General features: G+C 39.8%; 1 protein-coding gene across 1 annotated transcript; it reads right to left on the reverse strand.

Moving 5' to 3' along the window:
* Positions 1 to 154: 154 nt before the first annotated feature.
* On the reverse strand, positions 155 to 25546 carry BIG (auxin transport protein (BIG)). Its single transcript, XM_059593425.2, has 14 exons — positions 25140 to 25546; positions 24700 to 24806; positions 20524 to 20689; positions 14342 to 20427; positions 13361 to 13978; positions 13053 to 13233; positions 11091 to 11322; positions 6455 to 11005; positions 6149 to 6371; positions 5399 to 5800; positions 4900 to 5043; positions 2733 to 3758; positions 1674 to 2177; positions 155 to 1199 (listed from the first exon to the last, which is right to left on the reverse strand). Exons 1-14 carry the CDS (start codon positions 25396 to 25398, stop codon positions 372 to 374), a joined length of 15327 nt encoding a protein of 5108 aa, XP_059449408.2. The 5' UTR covers positions 25399 to 25546; the 3' UTR covers positions 155 to 371.
* Between the last annotated feature and the right edge of the window lie 7 nt (positions 25547 to 25553).

Here is a 25553-nt window from a genome sequence, read left to right on the forward strand (position 1 = left end):
GATGTTGATCATATATTAGATTCATATAAAAATAAAAAATAAAAAATCATCTTCTCAAATGTTGGTGAAACTACTATATCAGATCAGTGAACTGTGAAACGGCCGACGAAACAGGTATATCAGAGGCTGATAAATTTCTAAAACACCAGAGGACAGTTTTTGGGAGAAAACAATTTCATTTTCATTACCAAGGAGCAATACATGCTAATATGTTATAAAGACTCAAACTAGACATGATTTTTTAAAGTCTCACCCCTTCACTCATGGGGATAGATAGAACAGACATGTAAGTGTTGTATCAAAATGGGTAAGTTTTGGTAACTGCATTTTGCATGAAAACACATAAAATGCCCCTGATTTTTGTATGATCTTTAGCTTTTCCCCGCATTAATTGCAGAATGGACGAAGTCATCGCACTGCTTAACCTCACCGGATAGCACATCAGCTAGAACACCGATGATGTCAAAGGCCTCCTGCAAATCACTTGCAGAATTCATATCATCGAGCCATGCGAGCAACTCCTTTGAAAAACCTACCATCTCCTTCACATTCACTAGTTTCTCTTTCATCACCACCTCCCACCCTTCCAAGCTTCCACTCTCATCTTCCCCTTCCGAGGCTACAGAAGTTCCTTCTGCTCTAACAGGCGCTCCATTTGCTGATTTTTGAACTTTGAAGAAACGCTGCAGCTGCTCAATCAAACCAGTATAGACAAGCATTGGTCGAATGATGGATAATAGATCATCAGGACCATCTGATTCAGTGCTAGGGCTTCTGCTAGGGCTTCCGGGATCCGTTTTGACCATGGCTGTTGAACTGGATGATCCACGAGTTGACCGGCCATGAGTGTGCTGCATGTATGCATGATATATTCCACGCTGCAAGAAGGCACAGCGGTGCTGCAACCAGGATTCATAAGACTCCGACAGGAGTGAATTCACCATCATAAATTGGACAGTTTCTTCAGTCCCCACAGAAGGTTGTGTTCCAGATGGAGTGGAGGGCCGGGAATCCGTGGAGGAAGAGGTTAAATATGCTGAGACAGCTTTGGCCATGCTATGACGCTGAGTGGGGATTCCATGATCAAGAAGGTGACGAGCCATTTGGATCATGAAAGGAAGAAATCTGGAGTTGCTCTCGCTTCCTCCACCTCTGCATTCTGCACTGAATGATGCCCCAGTTGCAAATCGAGCTAGCATCTACATGACAGAAAATCCATGAAAATCCAATAAATACATGTAGATAATTCAAGTTACAGAACCACACCATAATTTAGAAAGGAATGCCCCACATTAGTGCATATATGGAAGAAGGATGCATACCTCAGTACAAATTGATGTGATCCACCAAAAATGGCATTAAAAAAAAAATTAAAAATTCCCCACGGTACCTTCTTATTTCTTAATACGTTATTTACATCCAAAAAAAGATAGTAATACTCAGAAAAAATTTATTTCAGCTTACTTTATATCAAGAGAAAATCTTAGATAGGATCTTTATTTCAACCCGTGGGTACTTGAATGTACTGTAAAAGAGTACTCAAAACGCAGAACTCTATCTCAGTTATCCATTGTGACTTGTGAGTGCAGGCTTTTAATTGCAATCCAAACACAATTTAAACATGATAAAAGTAGAGAGAAGGGGTAAGTGACAAGCAAAGGATAGTTATGTACCAAAACAATGTCATATGTCAACAGCCGGATCCTGCTTCCATCAGCACGTCCAAGATTATTGAGGTTGTCCCAGAACTGGTCAACAAAGCGAATATACTGTGGTAGAGGAACAGAAGGACCTCTCACAGGGAATAAGGAATTACAAAGGGATTCATTATTCCTAAGGGCTGCACCTTCCCACTCTTTCTTAGGATTCTTCAGAGCAGCATCTGCTCTTTTGGCTTCCTGATGACATTGGAAATGAATGATATTGAAGTAACTCACAGTCGTGTAAACATACTCCCCACGTGCACTTCCTGAAGGGCCAACACCTAGGTTCACCCGCTTGCTGTATGAGTAAACACCCAGCAAGTCAGTAGGCCTCAAACTGTAACCCTCTCGGCAAACCATGCATGCCAACCCATCTTCCTCCTCCTCCATGTCTTCCAGACCTTCAAGGACTGGCCGAGCAACAACAATTCGCTCACCGCCATCTGAAGCTAGTTCCTGTCGCATTCCAAGCCCCTGTTCCAATTATCAAAATGATTATTAGTTTTTAACACTTTACCTCATTTTATTGGAAGCAACAACGATATTTAGACTGCATTATGATTCATTTTAATGTCTTGTTGGCTTCAAATGGCTCAATACTAGGGAAACTGTGGAGGGAAGCATTAAAAAAGAAAATAAAAAGAAAAAAAGAAAAAGGAAGAGGCTAATGAAGCTCAGCATCTGATAACACACATATCGCTCCTGGTATAGAGGAGAGTACCCCCATGCATGGGAGATTGGGGGGAAAGAGAAGAGAGAAAGAGGAGGAGGGGGAAGGGATTGAGAGATTTTCAACAATCCGTGGTAAGAAATGTATATAAACTTCAATTAGAGGATACAATCCGTGGCATGTATATAGGATACATGCCTATAATCTCCGATTTCTTTTTCCATGGCATGTAAATCATATGCCACTGAATAATAATCAACAGAAGCTATTGAATTTAGCGAATATAGGAACGCATTTTGATAGCATATATAGGTACATAAAAAAGCAGAAGTTATGCAGTGGGTTCAGTGGGAAAGTACCTGAAGCAACTCCTCTCTCTTCCTCAAAGCTCGACGCCTCATTTCATCCCTCGTTGCATTCCGCAACCTACACACCTTCTCCTCCAAAAACCCATCTCCTTTTCCTTCCTTATTAGATAGTGTGTCTAACAAGTTCTCAGCCCTTGCCCCAATTTCATTTTCTCCAGAGACTCCTTCCAGAGCATGAAGCAGTGGTAAGATTCCACCCTCGTCAATACACCTTTGGGTGGCCAAATGCCCCATTGACAAGCCCCTCAGCATAGACAATATAAGTGGTACAGAAGGCAGTTTTAAACCCATTGCCCATTCTGCGCTGGATCTAAAGCTGGCCTGCCCCGCAACTGCAAAACTATTGGTCAGATGTCTGATTGCAAAACCAGTAATACCCTTTTCTAGGATAATGTCCTTTAGTCTCTCTCCACAGGAGCTTGTCTTAAGCGACTCTGAAACTCTAACAAAATTTTCGAGGGTAAACCTCTGCTTGGCAGCTTGCTGAGCAAGGTTCTCATCTTTAGGATTGTCTTGGTGTTGTTTCTGCAACCGGTCAAATTCACCCCAGTCTTGCAAGTAAGGGCTAAAATGCTGGACCAGTGCATCCATTGCAGCAGGTTCACCATATGTCAAGTAGGGCAGGATTCGTGCAACCATCTCGGTGTTCCTCTGCTGTTTGTTTGATTTTTTATGGCCTAAAGGATGTGACAGCCTTTCCAGGAACATGAGAACTATTTTCTTGGCCTGTTCACCAGTGCCGGTTTCTTCGCTAGTGACAGTAAAAGCACTCTGTGTAATGCTAATGTTGTCGGTTTCGTTTGCTTCCAACGTCAGACTTTCAACAATCAAAAGAATTCCTTCAGCTGGCTCCATGGCCTCCACAGAGAAGGCACGCCTTGCTGTTTCAAGAAGTAGACCTAAAGCTCCTAGTCTCAATGCAGCACGCCTGTTCTCTCTTATTTTGCAACAATGCATGAGGAGATTAAGAACCGCAACCAACTGCTCTTGATTGGACTTAAAATCATCTCGCAAACGCTGAATATTTAAATGAAAGTCAGATGCCTTAATAGAAGTCAGGAATAGTCTTCTTTTACATAACAAAGAAAAGTCTTTGAAGACAATTGAAGTAGAACAAAATTGTAAAGAAAGATACTTAATCCACTTTTACAGTTACAATATGGTCAGGTCAAATGGCAAGAAGTGGTTATTGGAATCTGATAAGAGAATGACTAGAAGCACAGGATATACATTCATCTGACCAAGTGCAGACATGATATATTAATATATGTAAATATATGTGTTTATAACATGGCATTAACGCATAACTTGAAAGAATAATTTTTTGAAAAAGAAAAAAAAAAAACAGCAATCTAGGAAATTTGTTGACTGGATTTTATTTATGTTCTTTCTGATAAGTATTGAGTCTATATTCCTATCAGAAAGTCATAGGCAAATTGCACCTCCCATACAGTGAAACACAATTCTTATTATTAAGAAAAGAACCTATGCTTCATTTAAGATAATACAAACTATTTTCCACGTACAATTTCTATTTATATACATAAATAATTATTTGAAAAATGAGAGGCAAAAATCTACAAATCGAACACTATGGTGGATTTACTCTGTGATACCATTTTGACTGACATTTCATTTCATAGATAAATAATTATTTATAAGAGGTTAAATGCTTCTACAATGTCCATGCGCCTTAGAGCCTTCTCTGTAGTTCCACATTATCCAGCCTTTTTTTTTAAAAAAAAAAAAAAAAAAAAAACCAACATTGCTATGGGCAGTAATAATGCAATAATTTATCTCAAAATCCTCTGCCATTTTCTTCAGCCAAAAATTCTGATGTGCCCAAACAAAAATGACCTTGTAAACATTTTTTTTGATAAGTAATAAGTATATTATCAAAACACGCAAAGGAGAAATCAGAAAAGGTGACCTTGTTAACATATTGTTGAATTTCAACAAAATAGAATTAATCATTTCAAGATAATACAATTTTAGAGCAACCTTTATTTATTTATTATTATTTTTTTTCTAACAAGTAATCACAAAAGTCATTAAAATGGGCAGACACAACCCAAGTACACAAGGAGTATACCAAAGAGAAGCCTAGCTAGAAGCAGAGAATAGATCTAAGAATACGGAAAAGAAGTTGCCTACACACCTGGATCATGCCCAAAATAATTTCAAGGCCACCATATTCACGAACTGCAGCTGCTATGGCAAACTCAACCTCTGGATCTTGTGTCTCTTCTCTATCTTCCTCCAATTCTTTAATCATAGGTTCAGTTGCTTCACCATCTAATCCCTGCCAATAACCACCAACATAAACGTTACTTGCCTCTCACTAGAACAAAAATGGACCGAACATTTAACATTCACTATCCTCATACACAATCCTTCAACAGTAAATTTTGTAAATGCTTCTGAACATCAAAATATCGTGATCATTTTACAAAGCACCAATGTTAGATGTGAACAACAAATGCATTGGATAGATCTCAAGACACAGATAGATTCCAAGGGCAGAAACCATACACAGCCAACCAAGACACAGATAAAAGGTAAAAAGGGAGTTCTTTTGTTCTTTGGGACCACACTTGTTGATAAACTGAGCAAGCTATTTGTTGAGAATAATAAATTAAAAGATAGTATCAACAAACCTGAAGACGGTAAGTCACAGTCATAGGTGGACAGTCTTTGGCTGAAGCAGCAGCGCTAGGAGATAACAAGGTAGTGTTAGCCAAAGTGCTTGAAGATTGACTTGACTTTCTCCATACTAGCTCGTAAACTTGAGCAATGCTCAAATCAAGAGAGATGATATTCCCAGCAACTAGCAACTCCATGCCATAATCATCTTCAAGAAGACCCAACATATCCAACTGATGGCAAATTTTATTCTTAACATCACGCATCAATTGGCCAATCTCAGCACTGGAATAAGGATTCTTAGTCATTGATCCCCTGATGAACTCTTCCTGCGTGTGTGCCTTGTTAAGAACCAACAGATACACAGGCTCTTGTTTGGATGGGCAGATCAGATTGCAGAGCTGCTCTAAGATAAACTGCACATGCAGGTTAAAATAATTCAGAAATGGGAAATCACATAAACATGATACAAACACTTGAGCTACATACTCATAAATAAAACAACTAATATAAAAATACCAAACACTAAAGTTGTATGATCTAGTCGATTATACATCACTCATCCAAGAAGTTATTTATGTGAATGAAGGTAGGACGCAAAAAGAATCTCAAAATTAAGTTCAAACAGATTGGAAACAGGCATATTAGTACTTTAATGATTTCAAATTTTTCTATATCTGATCAAAGAAGTTAAAAAATAGTAATAAAGCAGTAGCTGAAAGGAACAAAATAAATGGAGTACAAAATAAGTATGCCATCCATACCAGACAAGTTCGTCCTTTTTGCTCCTCCCTGTGATTTTGCAAACCACATATACAGGCCCGAATGAACTGTCGTTTGTTTTTGCTGCTTTCAAGCAAAAGGCTGTCCAAAAGATCTTTTAAAAGTCGGTTGCAGTCACTAATCAACTTTGTTTTTTGCACTATCAAGCCACGAATGACAATAAGTGCTTCAAGGATTTCAGAGAGCAGATTGTCTTGCATGAATCTGGCACCAAGATCAAATTGTATTAGATATGAAAAAGGAAACGAGTTTAGCACAAAACAAAAACTGTATGGAAGATGATATACCTGGATCTAATATTGGGAACCTCTAAAAATTTTCCAAGGAGCTCTATAAGCTTGTGAAGAATAAATCCCTGTGAAATGTCAATATGCAGGCTCCTTTCCAGAGACTCTATATTACCCACCTCTTGGGTAATTAATTTACATATTGTACGTAGACATCCACGCACGGTCAAAAACAAGCGGGCATCTTCTGAATCTATCATCTTGAAGAGCAACTCGAAATACTCAGCAGCACTTTCCCCAGCAGACAGTGTTGCCGGCAACAGAGACACTAGTAAGTTCAACAACCGATATCTTCTTGATGCACTCTGGGCACAGAGCAAGCTCATCAACATGCACATTTCTGACCTTATTGATTGTGAGCAAGCACTCAGAACAAGTTCTGTAACCCATGACCCAAGTTCAAATGCTGATAAGTCACCCTTAGCCATTTTACAAGCACGCCGCTTCCACCTTAGTGCATATTTAAGAGCCAGATAATCATGTTTTTGGGGCCGAGACCTTTGGCCCGCAACTTTGACTGCCTGAGACACCTTGTATTGCCTTCTAACAAAATCAAGATAAGTTGCTCCCTTCTCCCATTCAGAATAGCTCAGTAATTGGATATCCTGAGTCTTATGGGAAGCATCCCAGTTCCTTTCCAGTGAATCTGGCTGAGACTTGCTCCCACTGAAAACACCACTCAAAGACCCGGACACATTAGGGTTACTTTCATCCTTTGTCTGCAAATCAGGGGCAGATTTTCCAATGGCTTGCTCTTTGTCTGCAGTATCAGGTTTTGGAGGAGTACATGCCTGAGATATAATCCTCAGACAAGGAAGAATTACATGCTCAGATATCGCAGGATGTTTGGCACCCAATTTAATAGAAGAAAATAACAGTTGAAAAACAATACGTAATCTTGATTCCCAGAACTCATCAGCCAGAGAACACACTTCAGAAAGCAATAACAACTCCTCACGGGTAGCCAGAGCAATGTCCATCGAGCGATGATGTTCAAGGCAATACATGACTTTCTTCTGTATAAGGCCGTTCAACTCAGTCACCGCTTTTATATCACCCTCAGAGAAAGCACAAAGTACTGCCCTTGCTTGAACACGGGCAGTTTTAGGACCTTGATGAATGTTATTTTCAAACAACTCAGATAAAACGCCAGATGCAACAAGTTGTTTCTTGGAACTTGCATGCTTTGATAGCTCCTGTAATACTTCAAGGCACTGTGTCACAAATGTAGTTGCACAGCCATAGCAATTATTTGGAGACCTAGATACCACAAATCTTGAAGCAGCAACTCCATTATCAGAATGTTTCTGGTGCAAATAACTCATCAAAACACGACGTAACCCTTGCAGTGTCTGAACACTTTTACTAACAGAATCAAAAGCTGCTTTACACTTCTCACCATACAGGACACCAAGAAGAGCAATTTTACGGTTTATCTTAAATGAAGGCCCGGGCAGAGAGACCATCATTTGCTGCACAGAGTCTTTCTGTTGTGAGTCCATCTCATTCTCACCAATGCTTGATACAATCTTAAGCAAGGGTTTCTTGAAGCCCAGGAGTTGCTGATATCTCCTATGAGCATTTTCTGATTCAGATTCTATAGCTGCTAAACCCCTCTTCATATCGTCATCATTCTCCATGTTATCAAATGTAAAACTTGGCTTTGCCATGAAATTGAACTCAAAACGGCCATATTTGCTGTACCCACACTCATTGCATAGAAAAGAATCCAGATTCTCATAGTTGATATTGCGGCATTGCCTACATTGATATGCATTCTCATGGCAATTGCCACATATCCCATGCTTATCAGTGACAGGTCGACTGCAACGAGGGCATTGCAATGGTTCAAGGGATAAGGCCTGTAGATTTTCATAGAAAGAATCAAGCTCGATCATGAAGTTGCAAGCAGTGATTGGAATGGGGAACTCTACTTTTAGCTCATTCTGATTGAAAGCAAGATGACAACTCTTTGCACGCTTCCACAGCGACCAATTATTTTTCAATTCCGATAAGTCAGCAACAGGCCTATTATTGTAGTACAAGTTCAAAACTTTCACTGATTTAGACTTTCGAGCATCATGAACATTCATTGTCACGGTCTGAATGGTATAACTCCCTGTGCATTTCACTATGATTCGGTTGTCAGTAAACTTTGTTTCGGATTTCAGACTTTCTAGCTTCATCCTGCTGTAAGGTACTTCAGGTGAGCTGCAGGCCACACAAGGTTCACTCTCAAGATAGTACCCATCAAATTCCACCAAAGCACTTAAAGTGTTGTATATGCGGGAATTTGGATGATTAGCCAATAGCTCGTTTTGTGAATGAAGTGTCTCAAAAATGCATCTAATAACATCAGGGGTCAAGCATCGATCCACAAGTTCAGCATTCTGTGACTTTGAGCCAATATCAGGGACTTTCCCCAGCAACCATGTGACAAGTTCTGCATATTCAACAATGTTCTGACCATACATTGGCAATATTTTGAATTTCTGCAGGAGAGCCATTAACAAAGTTTCCTTGAATGACTGCTTCCCATGATGCCAGACACCATAAAGAACACACTTGGCCTCTGCACGCACGGAGCTTGAATTCCATTCCAGTAGAAAACTATCTATGAACTGCCTCAAGACATCACCACCCTTGTCGGTGAAGATATCTAACACTGACTCCATATCTAAACAGGACTTCTCTGAACCAGATTCAGTTCCATCTTCACCTTTCTTTTTCTTCTTTGAATCCAGAGATTGAGTACCTGATTTGTTTGAACTTATTCCTGTCTCCCCTGCTTCAGTTTTCTGTAAACAATGGCCAATATCCTTTCCTGTATAGAAGGCTAAATTTAAAAGTTTTAATGTCTGAACAACTGACTCCTCTCCAAAATAAAATATTCCATTCATCAGGAAGGGTAAAACATCTCCATGCCTCAAACAGTATTTCTGCCAGTTCCGAGGCCGTGCAGCAGCTACCTCAGCCATAGTAGAAAGGCACTTCACAATCTTAACACTTCTCTCATATGAGACAGGGTTTTGAAAACCACCAGATTTGTCTCTGTGTTTTAAGAGTTTCTTCACTTCAGTGGAGAACTGCCAAGAGTCTCTAACACTGTAGTAGTGAGTTTTGCTTCCACAAAGATGCAGGAAAAGCCTCCTTGCATATCTTCTTACAAAAGTTGTATGAGGATTGTTAATGTAACTGCAGAGAACATCCTGATATCCATCCAGCTTCAAATCCTTACCATATGAAGTCTTGTAAACCTTCTCTTTCTCACCAGTCTTGTCTTGTTTTTCTGGCCGCACCAAGGTGTATACCAGTCGGAAAGCATTCTCTAACAGTAGTCTATGGTAGTCCATAAAGATGTCCGTCCGATGGGCTTTAGCATATGAATCCGAAAAGAAAGGAGAGAAATTACCTGCTGGTAGATCCCTTCGTACTGTCAGTAGAGACCCACATCCAGAACCAGGGCCCAAACCATGTGCACTTTCATAATTAACTGAAGGGGATTTAAAAACATGCACAAGCTGCTGTAGTATGTCCATGAGATAGTTGATAAAACTTTGTTGCCTAAGAGAATCACAGGCTCGAAGAAGCTGCGACATGAAATCATCTTTGTCCTGATCATCCGGGGAAGATTGAGCAGCAGCTGAAGTAGAGGGTGGAATCTGGATAACACTCTTGTCGTGTTTTTCTACAGTTCCAGCTGGTTTTGGAATAGAACCATCACTGCCAGGCTGGTGCCAGTTTCGGAGCATCAATGTGAAGAACATGAAGACAAGGATTGCAACTTCCCCAAAAGAAGAGCGGGATTTGGCATTAAAAGGTTTGTTGAGATTAATCTCATCCAAAAACCATTTAATCAATTTCTCTAGATCCAGGCTTTTGGGCTTTGAACTGTCAATAAAAGGTCCACCCACAGCAGATGATAGTCTGTAGAAGAATTGCATAACAGGGATTGCGTGAACCCCAGAGGTAGTCTCCATCCATCCTTTCAACTGATCAAGAAGTTCAGAAAGAAGCAAAGAATTTACAGCTCGTTTCGAAGCAGAAATTGAAACTGGATCAGTTACTGAAGCAGAAAACTCTCCAGATTCATTGGGCTCCAAGACATGGATTGATGGAGCAGAATTCTGACCACTGCCTTCTGCAGTAACTGGCAACAAGCTTGTATCACTTGCATCATCTGGTGTGAAGTGAAATTCATGGCCATCTCCTCCTATTGAATCAATTTCAATTGGAATTTCTGTCATAGGATGATCTCTAGAGTGTGGTGGAGGATGCCGATCTAATACTTCATAACATGCCTCACACAAATCAAAATCAGGACAAATGGTACAATGCCACCTTCGCCTAAGTATAGGAACAGTGGTGCAACCGTCACAACAGTACTGAACAGATGAAGTGATGGAATCTTCCTCAATCATGACTTGTGTATTTACACCAGTTGTGTCAGAAGGTACAGGAGCAGATACTGTATTTTCCACTGCATCATCTGTAGCTAACATGGTTTGCTTTGGAAACGGAACCTGAAGCAACCTTGAAGATATGGCTAAGCTGAAAAAGACAAGGATATCTAAGTACCTGAAAAACAAAACTCAATTCAGACACCAGATGGTGCAGCAAAAATGAATATAAGTACCTGCTGGAAGTCTGAACTGCCTCATTGGGCAAAAACATAAGTTTCTTGAGTAATACAACAGCAGGTGTCACAGATCGTCCTGTATCCTTTCCATGTAAAGCAAGGCATTCAGCATAACAATAAATGAGTTCCACAGAAGATATAACAATATTGTTCATAGTTTGTGTGTCAGGCTGCTCTAATTCCAAGATTCCCCATAAGACTTGCATAAGCCCATCCACGACTTCAGAACCTGTACCAATGATACGAAAAGCAGGTTATACAAGATGGAAGTGATAACCACCTCAAAACTCCAAACAACAAATTTAACTGAATAAAACTCGTAGTCTAGTGAAGAAACAATTTTTGAATACTTTTGGACAACAAACTAGTTTTGGAAAATGATCTGCCTCCCCACCCAAATAAAACATGCTTTAGACACTAAAATTTTGCAAAAATCACCTTCTGAACTTAGCTGCCAAACACCAGATTTCCCATTATTTCGTTTTAAAATGTGATTTTTGTCCTCAAAAAGCTTTACCAAGCGGACCCCTAGTGTGGTATGCTTGATATATATTGTTGATCTACTTCCTAAAGTTTTTTGGGACTAAGGGTCCACCATCAAAATTGATGCATGTATCAGCAGCAGCCATAGAATTCAACAAATTGACATCATCAGCATTGCCCAGTTTAACATCTTTGCACCATAAAGCTCAAAAAAGAAATGAACAAGCTGATCGAAATTTGATAAGAAAGGGAAATCAAGTCAGGACCACATGTGCTTTTTGTCATTTTGACTTTAAGACTCCATTATCAATTTGATATATTTGAGACTTAAGTTTAGGCCCATTCTAAATTCGAGACCCATCACCTTTTCCGTCAAATGGGTAACAAAAATGGAAGTGAAGATACAATTATACCTCTCTAATATAAAAACCAAAACAGCAAAAAAGAAAAGAAAAGAACCAGCCCCTAATAGGAGGGGTGGCTGACCAAGATCCCCTTCACCGAGGGCAACTACCCGACTCATGGGGTGTCCACGAGCCACCCCCTCAGTAAGAGGGTTGGCCATGAGCCACCCCTTAGGAGGTGGCCACAAGCCATCCCACTATGAGGGGTGGCAGTCAACCACCCCTCTATTAAGTGCTTCTTCTTTTTTTCAATTTTTATTAGAGGGGCATAATTATATTGTTACATCTATTTTTGTTGTCTATTGACAGGAAAATTGTTGGAGGTCTCAAATTTAGAATGAACCTAAATTTGGGTCTTCAATCTATCAAATTGAAAATTGGGGTCTTTAACTGAAAATGGCAAAATGCACAAGAGTGTCCTAACCTGATTTCCCACAAAGAAATAAATGATCCTTTTTGTTTTGGATTCAACTGAAACACCATGCACCAGGAAAACCCAATTGACAATGGCAAATAAAATCTACAGCAAAGTTGCTAATTAAAGGCAGTCATGCACCTTGAGCTTAATGTGGTGGTGTTTGTTCTATCAAGAAAGATTGAAACGCGAAGGCAAGGAACTAGTAGAAGTATAAATATGAATTCATCGACTCCATTTTAAAACAATTCACTGGGCAGAAACTATTTCAGAATTGGTACACCACCAAGTTTTATTTTGTTTCATCTAACGTTGTACAAGATGCCACGTGGTGAATATGTTGCCACGTCATTTAAAAAATTTAAATGCATCATATATACCATTAAATGAAACAAAGTAAAATCTTAACCGTGAAATGATTCATCTCTATTTCAACGGGAGGATCCTCTCCATATCCTTGTCCCACAATTTTCCCTTTTTAAGGTCAGCAATCCAATGACTGCTCACCACCGGCATCAGTCCTCATGCAAATATATACCATGACCATGATGAATTTTTTTAGCAAATATCTAGTTCAAGTTTCAGGAGCATAAACAAATGGAGAAGGAACACTAAGACATATGTTAATACATGGTGAATTAGGAAATTTAACAATACCATTCATCTCCAGAAAAGTAGCCAAATTAGACCGACGCTGCAATGCAATCTTAGAGACTGCACGCATCTGGGCAGTAAATTCTTCAATAATCCACCTTCCTGCAGTACTACCAACTGCAAGCCTTGAAGAAAGTGCCACGGCTGATTTCACCACCCCAAGGAGATGCATGGTATCCTTAACCTAAATGAAAAGATTCAGTTAGATTGGACAGTGTTATGTGCAAATAAACATAAGAAGTTAACACCCAGCCTCACAAAAAGGAAGGGGAAAGTCAATAACACATAATACAATGGAATTAAGTACATACTTGATAGTATATCTCTTTTTTAGGGAATACAGCCTGCAAGACACGGCAAGCAGCAGCCTGCAACAAGGGTTCCCTGTCACTTTCAAATATTGTTTCTAGTAACTGCTTGCACTTGAGTTTGCTCAGCTCCAGTTTTACTTCCTCAACTTTTGAGCATCCTTGCGACCTACACAATGAATAAAATCTAGATAAAAGCTTAAGACCATCTGCTATGACCTGCTCCTGAATAGAAGCAGACTGCATTGACCGGCGCTTTTTCCCGGATACTGCAAGTGAGGAATTGGAACCAAGTACACGAGCTTCCATATCCAGAACTGCATCCATTTTCTCTTTCCAACCAAATTCATCTTTAGCTCGACCATATACTTCGAGTGAGTCTATTCTAGGCAGTGCAGAGCCATTAAAGGTTGGTCCAACAGTGATTGTAAATTCTTCATCAGCAAGGAGTGATTCAGCCACTGTAAATGGTATATCATACCAAGAACGCATGCCCTCATCTAATTTAACAACCCTTTGGAAGATAGTAATATCAGAAGGAATGTGGTTTGCTGAAGTATTACCCACATGCACACGAAAACCAACCATGACTATATCAGGGTTTGAATTGAGGACAGATATCTGTGAAAACAGGAGTATTACAATTAGAGAAGTTTAAGATAGAACTGAGGACATACAAATAAATCAAATAAGAATGCCACTAAAGATCAACCAAAATGTTACAGTGCAAGACAAGGGACAAGATCCAGACATAAACCAATAATTGTATCCTCATCATCGTCAGTATCATTACAATTATGATTAAGCCACTACCCAGGCTTATGAAGGACCAATAAGAGTACGAAACACAGGTACTAGGAGATATGCCAATTCTTTTTGATAAGAACTAAAAGCTACCTATGATAGCAAGGAGAAGCTAATGAAACCATAGATGGAAAGAGGGCAGACAGAGAACATGATAAATAGACTGTAAAGAAACAATACCTTAAATCCTGAAGGGATGGGGCTTTCTAGAAAGCCGTCCTCAGATGCCAAGCTCTGCTTTGCTGCTTCAGAATCACCATTTCTGATGGCATCACCACCTAATTTCACATCTGCTGTAATGCACACTGTTTTCTCAAAAAAATCAAGTGGGAATTCAGGATTTACACCAGAATAAGCTTTATTGTTGAGGATACCAGAACCCAATTTTTTAACTTTCTCCGATGCCGCATTTGCACCAGCATCAACTCCAACAGGGACATGTGAGTAGATTTGAAGGCTGCCATCGTCATGTAGAACAAGACAATGGATTTTGTCTTTGGATAAAGGCTTGTAAGCAGTTACCCCAACTATGGGTGAGGTTGAGCTCACTGCATGGCGCAGGTTTTGTGCAATTAATTCATGAGCTCCCATGGATACAGCCAGTGCAGAATTTGATTTCAAACTAGAGAAGCAAACAAATAATCCACTGCCAGCCAGCAACTCCTTCCACCTATGAAGTCCAGCAGGACGCAGCTCACCATCTTGCTCCTCATATACTGAAGATATCTCAGTTAGAGATGTTGCATTGGTACTCAGCCGACCTATCAAGGTTGTGCCATCTTGATAGGATATGAAAAGTAATTTATACATTGATGAAAAGTACAAAGAGGAGCCTTTAGCATGAATTTCTTTATCCTGAACACGAATAACTTCCTTGAGAGGCGTGGCTCCAACATTAACTTCCACTGACAACTCTAGCCAAAATAAGCTGCCACATTCTGAAAGAACAATAAGAAACATCCTCCCCTGGGAAGCCAAATAAAGGGTAGCATCCACAATAATGTCATCTTGCAATGTGAAGTAGTGCATGGGACTGATGTTGTCCTGTGACAGATCATATATTTTCACAAACCTGTTGGTAACCACCATCAACTGCACCTGAGAACCTGGAACCCAATCTACCCGCCTGATATATGCACCTTGCAGTGCTAGTTCAATGGCAAGACGGTCAGTCACTTCGCCACGAGGGTTCAAAGTGAGGACCTGGCAATCTTCATAACCAGCTACAGAAAGATAGTTCTCTATGACTGAATTGAAAGCAAGATGGACAATTTCGAAGCGAACAGCATTCCTAGAGAGGGGCTTAACATTTGTCTTGTCTGCTGTCACAGGTGCAATGGTAGCTTGTCCAATTAACTGCCCAACATCAAAGATAGCAACTTTGTCACCTTCTCCAACAGCAAGTCGACCACGAATACTGACACTGAGCAAGGATTTGACAAGAGAACCACTTGCTAAATGTGATTTAAGTTCCTTGGAATTTGAATAATCTGCCTTTATTTTTAAGTCCAATGACCCACTTTTGTATGCCTTCTTCAATTGCAAGATATCAACACCATAAGAAAGCACCTTATCCTCACCCAAATTGATTTTCTTGTCTTTTGAAAGGTTAGAGTCTCTTCGGCTAATTATTGAAGGCAACGATGAGGAGCAAAGGTCAAGCACCCGACCCTCTATCTCAAGCTCCTCCAGTAGCTGTGGAATCCTATCTTGAAGCTCTCTTGGAATAGATGGCCCGAGGGAGTTATCAACATCTGTATTAACATCTTCTTCAAAATCTGAATCACTGTCCGGCAGCTGATCTCCATCCTCGGTAAAGGGTAAGAAGGATTGAAAATTACCAGAACCACGAGCAGGAGTAGTACTAGTTCCAGTGAATTTGCGAGGCTTCAAGCACTGACAGCTACTACCCCTAACACCCCCAGCTCCACAATCACAAAAGAACCTACTTGAGCGAGAATAAACAACACGATGACCACGATGGCAAACTTTTGCACAGACAGAGCAGCAACCTTTTGATACAGTCAGATCACATGTATAACAAAAGTACCAATGCTGCTCCATGAAATTGCTGCCACTGGATGTAAATGTGCATACTTTAGAAGCAAGAGCCCTTTCACTGTTACTATCCTCTTCGTCATCCTTGTCTATGCTAGCCACCTCACCATCAGAGGTTCCATCATCCTCATCTTCATCCACAGAGGTTGCATCACATTCAAGAGATGTGGATCCCCCTTCTTGATCAGCAGAAAGAACAAGTGTCTCAGAATTCTTCCTTGATCCTACCAGCCTAGAAGCCACAGATCCCATCCCAAGAGTATTGCTAGACAATGACTTTCCAGTAGATCTTTCTGGGGTATTCTTACCAGATCCACAATCCATCAAGACAATTCCAAGAAAACCAAACAGAAACTTCAGCCCTGGAAGCAAACTTTCATCACCAGCCAGCTTCTCCATCAGCATTACTGCCCTTTCTAAAAGCAATTTCATCAACTCCTCTCCTCTTGAAAGTTGCACAACAAGATGAAAGTAGGACTTCGCTACATGAATATCAAATTGCAAAAATGCAGTATCAAGTGAAACCAGCAAAGCTTCAAAAATATGACTTTGCAGTTCTCTCGATTGCAACACAGTAGGTGAGGATACAAGACACAAGATAAAATTCATGGTTGATTCTCTGAGAGAAACAGAACTTCCTTTCGCACAGTTGGCCCCAGCAGAAGGCTCAACAATGCAACCTAAAAGCCTTTTCTCCAACCATTTAGACAACCAAAGTAAATCCATGCCAAGGAACTTATTTTGTATCTTTTGTTTAAGACCAGGACACAACTCTCCTGATAAGAGATCAACAAAGAAAGAAAGAGCCTTTACATTAACTGATTCAGAGCAACAGTCATCCAGTGAGTCAACCAAAACCAACAAATCACCGCTTTGCAACCCACAAAAATCCTTCAACTGTTCTGACATATCTGCACCAAGATAAAATTGGAAAATGACAGACTTTGAAGGGTCTTTCCTGAGGCTATCTATGGTATCAATAGCCTTGGTAGTTATCAATTCATGGATACTGCTATCACCTACTCCTCTGGCATTGATGTCCCTTAGAAAACCTTCCATGTGCTTCATTAGAAATAAGTTAGAAATATCTGACTCTTCCAAGCCCACATTTAAGCTGCGATAAATAGCTTCACATTTCCCATGAATGCTTTCAAAGATCCTATCAAACTTGACAGTCATTACTGTATCAAGAATCTGGCCAAGTAGCTCAGTCTCCAGGAGGATATTTCCTCTTGCATCTTTTATTCTGATCAGCCCATCTAGCACGTAAATGATCCCTCTTATGCTAAGAACGCAAGAAAGAAGGATTCCACTGGGACTTTGTATATTAAAGGGAAAACCGTGCAACATAGATTCCCAATAGGCCCTGGATAAATTTCCTATAGCTCTTTTATCAACGGTAGCATCCAACTTCAATAAGAGATCAAGAACAGACACCAGCTGCGAAGAATTGGTCCAACCCTTTTCAAGGAGTTCATCCTGAACACATTTGTCAAATCCAGAATGCTTGAGAAGCAATAGAGGTGAGAACAAATTAGCACTGTTCAGGCCATTATCAAGTGTAGCTAAGAAAGCTTTCTGATGGGTCTGCAAAAATCTGTGCAACATGGAAGTCAGCAGCCTGATCAGCATTTCAACTTGACCAGCTTCGACAATGGAGCAAATTAGGCCTTCAGCAACAGTTATATACTCATTGTCCCTAGATATGTTTTCTGTCCCTATTGGACTTGCACCAGGAATTGTATTTTTCATGCAATATCTCAAGATGCCAACATTAAGTATGGAGAGCAACAGGGACAGCCATGATCCATATCTAAAGAAAACCCAACCTAGTTCTTCGATTTCTTCTGCTATGTGCACAGCAAACAATTGCTGCAGCAGGCCAACTACTAGTCCAGGGAAGTTGGTGCCCTGACCAAAATCACCACACTGCCCTAAGAATGAGTGAGTGAAGAAGAAAAACTGCGCCACATCAGATAAGTCCAGATCCTGGGGGCCAGTCCACAATGTAAGCAGATTGTCTGATGCAGTGCCCATGGTAGGGTAATCCCAACAAAGCGCAAAGACATATCTTTCAACAATGAGATCTTCAATTGCTGCAGCCTTTTTACCTTTCCAGAAGCCCAGAATCCTTGAGAGGGTAGCAAAAATATCATTCCATTTCAAGCATAAGCCATCAATAGCCTGATCATTGCGGTATAGTGAAGTAGGAGGGGCTGAAATATCAATCAGTTGATTGATCAAGCTACTGACTAGAGGCTCTTCAACACATGCACCAGCCAAATTATTTACTGCAACTGACGCCCAAGATGATATATGATCGTTCATGTTACTAGGAAGACGTGATACAGAATGGGGGGCTTCCCTCAGTTTGGATCGCAAATCCAGAAGCAATGATGAAGGACAAGTATGTGGATAAAATATCATATGACGAAGCACTAGAATCAACCTTGAAACTATTAAAGCCCAGCATGACAACTGTGTGCTGTTAAACCCTGAAGTTGGAACATCAATTGCTCTAAGGGAAGAATATATTAAGTTTACCAGTGTTGCCTTTTCTCCTTCTGAAGATAAGTGGAATGCCATCAGAAGAATCTCAATATGAAAAACTGAGGGAAGGGTCCCAAGAAGCTCCTTGAGGCTAGGACATTTAAAACAAATAGCTTTTGCCTTCTCAACAACAAAACCAACAAACCCTCTGTATATCTGGTTTCTGAACAGGCTACCAGCCAAACCCACCCTACAGAAAAGAGTGTGAGCTAGCAAGGTCAGGGTCTGATCATTGTAAACAAAGATATCATTTCCAACATTCAGAATTTTCTCAACAAGGTACTCTTCAAGGGAATCAGACAAAGCGTGGCGTGTGAGAAGGTTGTGTAACAGTTCAAAACAAAGTTCATGGATACTCCCATTTTTCTTCTCTTCATGTAAACTGCCACTGCTATCAGAAATCCTGTCCTCAGTGCAGCAGCCCTGACAATTAAGCAAGGAAAGCAAGATATCAATATGGTCCCTGCTGATCTGTTTGCAGCCATCCTCATAAACAGAGGGAAGCCATTCAGGAGAGAAGATGTTTGATTCAAGAAAGCTCAACATTTCTGTAGCAGCTTGAATTGGCATGTTGCTATGACTGGAACTAGAACTGATAGCAACAGGTGGTTGATCATATCCATCTGTAGATCCGACAGAGCGACCACTCTCAGAAAAAAGGTTACCAAAAAGGGCTTCATCCTCATTGCAAACTGAATTTTCCAGTTCAGATGTGGAACTAGTTTTCGCACAACTGGAAGATGATCTCTCCACTTTAGGCTTTAATTTTACTCCTTCAGAATGAAGGAAAAAAATAAGATGCATTAGATTGTCCACCCACTGATTTGATGAGGGGAGTATCATTTTAAATAGCTCTTCAACTGTGCACCTCTTAAGTAAAGGAACCTTCTCGAAATGAACATGACAATAAGGGGAATCAATCGGCAGATCAGAACTGCCACTAATTCCTTTCTCAAACTCCTCCCAATTGAGAGCCTTATGTGTTTGTCTCTTGAGATCATGAATGAGTTTTAATATGTAAAGAGCGCTGCAGGGGAAGAAAGCTAGGGGGGGCTTCAGGTTAGCAGCAGACTTGCTGTATCTCCATACAGAAGAATCCAAATTGTCCAACATAGAAGCTACTATACATGCTTGAATATTCTGATAAATGCTCCTGTTGCAAAAAATAACCTGGACAAGCTGAAGAAACTCTTCCAATAGCAACAGAATCAAGCTCTCAAAACTACCCTCAACAGCCGCATGGCTATTTACAAATTCAAATCCAGGTCTAAACAAACTAGGCAATACATCAGCAAAGGAAGCAACCACTTGCATTAATTGAGCATCATATTCCACATAAGGAATGTCCTTAGTAAGACTTCCAAGTAACTTTAAGATCCTCAAACTGAATGAGAGTCTCTTACTGAAATCTGTACCTACCATCTTCTCATCAAACATATCTGGTATTGCAATCAGTTCTTTGCAGAGCAAAATCAGACGTGGGATGCATCCCACATGAGCAACAGCCCAATGCTGGGATAGAAAAATCAACTTATTCAAATCTTGGTGGAAAGCATGGGCGTTGGAGCCAGAGGTTTGCCTATCAGGTTGTATGCACTCAGAAGCTAATGTCATATGAAGCTGATCCAATGGTTTCCCTCCCACAGAGCAACTGATCCCTTTTAATACAAAAGTATGAAAAGCATGTCAATAATACAAAGTAAATCACAAGATAACATGACAGCAAGAGATCATGAGCTGACAACAATAGATACCTTGAAGACTGCATTTACTATGATTATCCAAATCAATATCAACACAGTAATCGGCAACCATCGGCAACAAGTCTATCAGGCTATTTACAGAAGAAGGCTGCAATAAGTCGGATACTTTATCCATTCCATCGACCAACACTATCTCCAAAAGTTGTACCAATTTATTCTGAAAAAATAAAACAAAAATTAGACCACAGATAACAGTAACCATCACCATTTAACTGATTTAAAACGAAGGAAGAAAAGAAAGGGTACATGCATCCATAGGTAACTGCACAATATATTTAAACAGTACATTGAAAATAATCAATTGTGAGAGAGAAATCAGGATGATAACAGTAAATGGCTGTCAAATCAGGAGAGAAATTGCTCCTCCTGTACGCAAATGGTTTGCTTAGCTTTTATCTCTGCTCTGTCAATGGCTGCTTTTGGGTTTGGAAATTCCGCTATTGGGTTTGAAAATACTGCCGCTGGATCTTCTATTGTGTATTCAAAGGTTGTTTTTTTTTTTTTGTTGGAAATACTTTCAGCCAGTGATGCCGCCACCGACATTGGAGCCTCACGGAACCGTGAGATCAACCAAGAACTGATGCAGAGGCATTCCAAATTTCCAATGCAGGTGAAATAAAAGGCAAACGGGTCAACGATGAAGAAAGAAAAACAATAAACGGGTTTAGGTGAGAGACAATAAAAAACAAAAGAAAAGTAAGATTAGGCCTCAATAAAATATCCATACAGTTTGCTACAGTGATTTGGCAGTAGTTGCGAATCACTGTAGCTAAAAGTCTATTTTAGACATTCGGAACATCATCTGCTAGATGAAGAAAATGGGCCAAATTAGCTAAATATAGCCAATATTGAAGTTTTAACCAATCAGCAGGAGATGCCCTTATATCCGGAGTTTGACTCTTCTACATGAATGTTTTCAAAATAATCTGCTGGAGACACCAATATGTCATTGCTTCTTGGTTTCCTTCTATGGCAGGCTACTACATGACAACTGGCACCGGCTCCGAAGATTCTCACTAGTGCCTTTTCACTAGAAGAAGCCATAACATCTTCTTTCACTTTTAGTACATTTTATTTATGGGCGAGCGTCTGTGTTTGGAAAGGATGCTGAAAGTCTAGCTATCATCTTTCCATACATAGTTATGAATAAACATGGCCACTTAATTTATAGAACGACACAACACAGAGACACAATAGGCTAGAGTCAAACTCAATATTAAGTTTATTGTAAAAGCAACTTGATTTGGAGGTTTTAGACATTTGTTGTCTCAAACAGGTGGAAATTCTGTAACAATGTAATCAGGTTGGGCTGAGCCATGGGCTCCAAAATTTCCCAAGGTATTAGGGTAATTACTTTTTTTCCCCATCAACTACAACGCATTGTTACTTTGCCCCCATGAACTGACAATCCTACTGCCTGACCCTATCAAACTACCATTTTGTGCCCAAAACCCCCATTCCGTCAGTCAAAGGCGTTAACTCAGACGATCAACCCATCACGTGCGTCCCACATGCTATCTTGAAATTTTCTATCCCACTTTTGCCCGCGGTAGGGAAGTCAGTTCATGGGGGCAAAGTGACAAAGCGTTGTAATTGATGAGCAAAGTGACAATGTGTTGTAGTTAATGGGAGAAAATGTGGAATAGAAAATTTCAAGATGGCATGTGGGGCGCACGTGACGGGTTGACCTTCTAAGTTAACGCCTTTGACTGACAGAATTGGGGTTTTGGGCACAAAATGGTTGTTTGATAGGGTCGGGCAGTAGGGTTGTCAGTTCGTGGGACAAAGTGACAATGCGTTGTAGTTGATGAGGGGAAAAAGTAATTACCTCCAAGGTATTTCTATTTTGGCCCAGGTAAGCCCAACGTTGGACTCTAACCCATGGCCCAACTCCACATAACAACAGCTTAGTTACTTAAGAAACAACAAAACTATCCAAAGTCTATTATGCAAGCAAGCCATTCAACCAAGTAAACTCAATCCTGAATGCCCAACACTATAATTGTAACTAAAAATCATTTACTTCATGAGGCCACTTTCAGTACTTCGGTAGCGACAAGAGCACAAACATAACAGGTAACTCTAACAGGTAACTCTAAGAGCCCCTTAATGTAGAATATGAATAAAGCTACAGAATTACAATCTGCAATACCCAGAAAGGTGTAACAGAAAAATAGCTTTGCTGATACAATAACATAACTAGTGGTTCTTTTTTTTTCTTCTTTTTTTGTTTTTTTGTTTTTTTGTTTTTAATTTGAATATGTTAAAATTTATCCTGCATCTCTGCTGATGTGGTTCATGACAAATATCTAATATTGCAAATCTTTATTCCTAATGTAAGTACTTCATAGAATCCAAAAAGAAAATACTACTAGCTTACCTAATCGGCTTACTAAAGCTACAATTTTCATATGCCAATGTAAAACCAGTGTCACTTCTCTAAAACTAAAACAGGTAACAAGCATCAATGTTCAACTTTCTAATGCTTATTACTTTTTTTTTTTTGATAAGTAATGTAAATACCAAAAAGCACAAAGGGGCAGAACCCTAGTACATAAGAAGTATACAAGAGAACGCCTAAATAGAAGAAAAAAAAAAAATCAGGATTATTAATCACTAACAGAGCAAGTCAAGCAGCTGCTCAAGTGAAGAGAGTATAGAAGAAGAAGGTTGTGAGCTCTCCTAGGGGTCTCTCAGAGTCCTCAAACTATCTCACATTCCTTTCTAACTATAAACACCACAAGAGGCAAAGAGGAACCATTTTCCACACAATAGCACTCCAAGAACGACCTACCATCCACCAACAAGAAAACAAATCCGCCACACTTTTAGGCATAACCCAAGACAACCCAAAACGAATGAAAATAGAGTACCATAAAGAACAGGCAATCTCACAATGAAGAATAAGATGATTAACAGTCTCCCCATCCAATTTGCACAAGCAACATCTATTGATCCCAATAAGATTTCTCTTTCTAAGATTGTCAAAAGTAAGAATCCTCCTTAGCACTGCCATCCAGACAAAGAAAGCCACTTTCAAAGGGGCATTTGTACGCCAAATACTCTTCCAAGGGAAAGAACTAGCCTCTTTAAATGCAAGAACATTATAGAATGATCTAACATCGAATTTTCCCTTACAAGAGGGAACCCACCAAATTTTGTCCTCCCCTTCCCTTCTCATTCTATGGGAATACAACAAAGTATAAAAAGAAGCTAGCACTTCCACTTCCCAATTGTGAACCAAATGAATTTCCCCTTACAAGAGGGAACCCACTAAACTTTCTAATGCTTATTGCTGTTAGGCCAACAAGCAAAGTACAAGTCTAAACAAGCTCAATAATTTATTTATTTTTCATTTGTTGATCTTATTGTGTGAGTAATTGACAAATTGAAAAACATTTCTATTCAGAACAAGTTCACTAGTGACATCTCAAAAGTCTCTCCACCATGAGGTTCCCATGGCTATCTTAAAGCAATTAAGCCATGAGAACATATTGAATGAGATTCTGACGAATAAATCAACAACAAATATGGAGATTATTGTATTTTCCAAATGTTGCATGAACCTTCATGAGAAATAATGTGCTACATAAGGGAAACGTGTATTCCTATGGATATGAAAAACAAAACCACAAATTATCCAATCTGTTCAGTACTAAATAAGTAATATGAGCCTAATGTGCAAATGTTTCCAAATAAATCAATGATAAACAAGGTTGTTTTGGTTTTTTCACCATATGCAGCATCAGAGACAATGAATGCATGTAAGTAGAAAAATATACACGATAATCCAGAAAACCACTGCCAGTAGAGTATGTAATAACAACAAAATAGCAACACAGCCCTCAAAGTACTTGACAAACCCCACAACACATACCTCATGGCACAAGGGAACTAGAAAGTCAATTAATTAATAGCAGATTTCATAAAAGTGTCACTCAACCCTCTAACAAAAACACTAAAAAGATTGGCATCAAATTGAATATAAGAAGCATTTTTCAAAACGAACTTCAAGGTATGTACAATTTATTAAAGAGTCCATTTCCAGAACTAAAGCTAAATAACATAAAGCCTACATTAAAATTCTTAGAAGAGAACAGACAAATTAGAAGGAAAAATAAATCATAAGCTCATTCCCATGTGAATTGTCTAAGAAGCCACACAAACCTGTATACTTGAATCATCGCCATTGAATTCTGATTTTTCCAAATAAGATATAGCGAACTCCAGTGACTGTTGAACGACCGCAACTATTAATGCTTCAGCTTGCTCCACTATTCATTCAATCAAACCAGAAAAAAACACGTTAAAAAAAAAAAAAAAAAAAAAAAAAAAAAAAAAAAAACTTTGAGCTTCAAATGAAATGTACTTCCACTTTTACTAGCATAACCTTCTCTCAGAAAATCAAAGCAAAAGCCAGCGGACTACTAATAATCTAACTGATTCTGTGTAGCTTCTAAAATACTTTTCTCACTTCCTGAATCACAAACTGCTATACAGGTCGCTCTCGCAAGAAAAGCACATTCTAGAGAGGCTAACCAAATCAAAAACAGCTACAAAAACTAAAGCAAAACCAATTGTCGAGAAATGGAAAAAGAGAAACTTACGTGACAAAGATCGAGAAGCGGAGGCGATCGCAGACGCAATCGCACAAGCAGCTTGAATCTGCGACTCGTTCCACAATTGGAGCCCCGACCGGGCGGCCTCGACGCCGCGTTTAAGGATCAAGTAGAACTTCTCGAGCGCCGGTCTGATGGAGTCCTCGGACCGAAGCTTCTGGAGAAGATCGGTGGGCGAGAGGGGCTTGGAGCCGACGAAGAGAGCATCGGCGAGGTTCGTGAAGAGGAGGCTCTCGGTGTCCGCCATGATGAGCGAGACGATCGAGAGTGAGAATTTTGAAACGGATTAGTGCATGCAAGCTTATAGATTACGCGAGAAAATAGCAAGAGTGTGTAATATATGTCTGTGTGTGGGTTTGGAAGACTGGAGAAGGGTTTATAGGAAAAATGGAAAATGAGTCG

This window comes from Corylus avellana, chromosome 5 (assembly GCF_965113065.1).
Source record: "Corylus avellana chromosome 5, dhCorAvel1.hap1.2, whole genome shotgun sequence".
Classification (NCBI taxonomy): domain Eukaryota; kingdom Viridiplantae; phylum Streptophyta; class Magnoliopsida; order Fagales; family Betulaceae; genus Corylus; species Corylus avellana.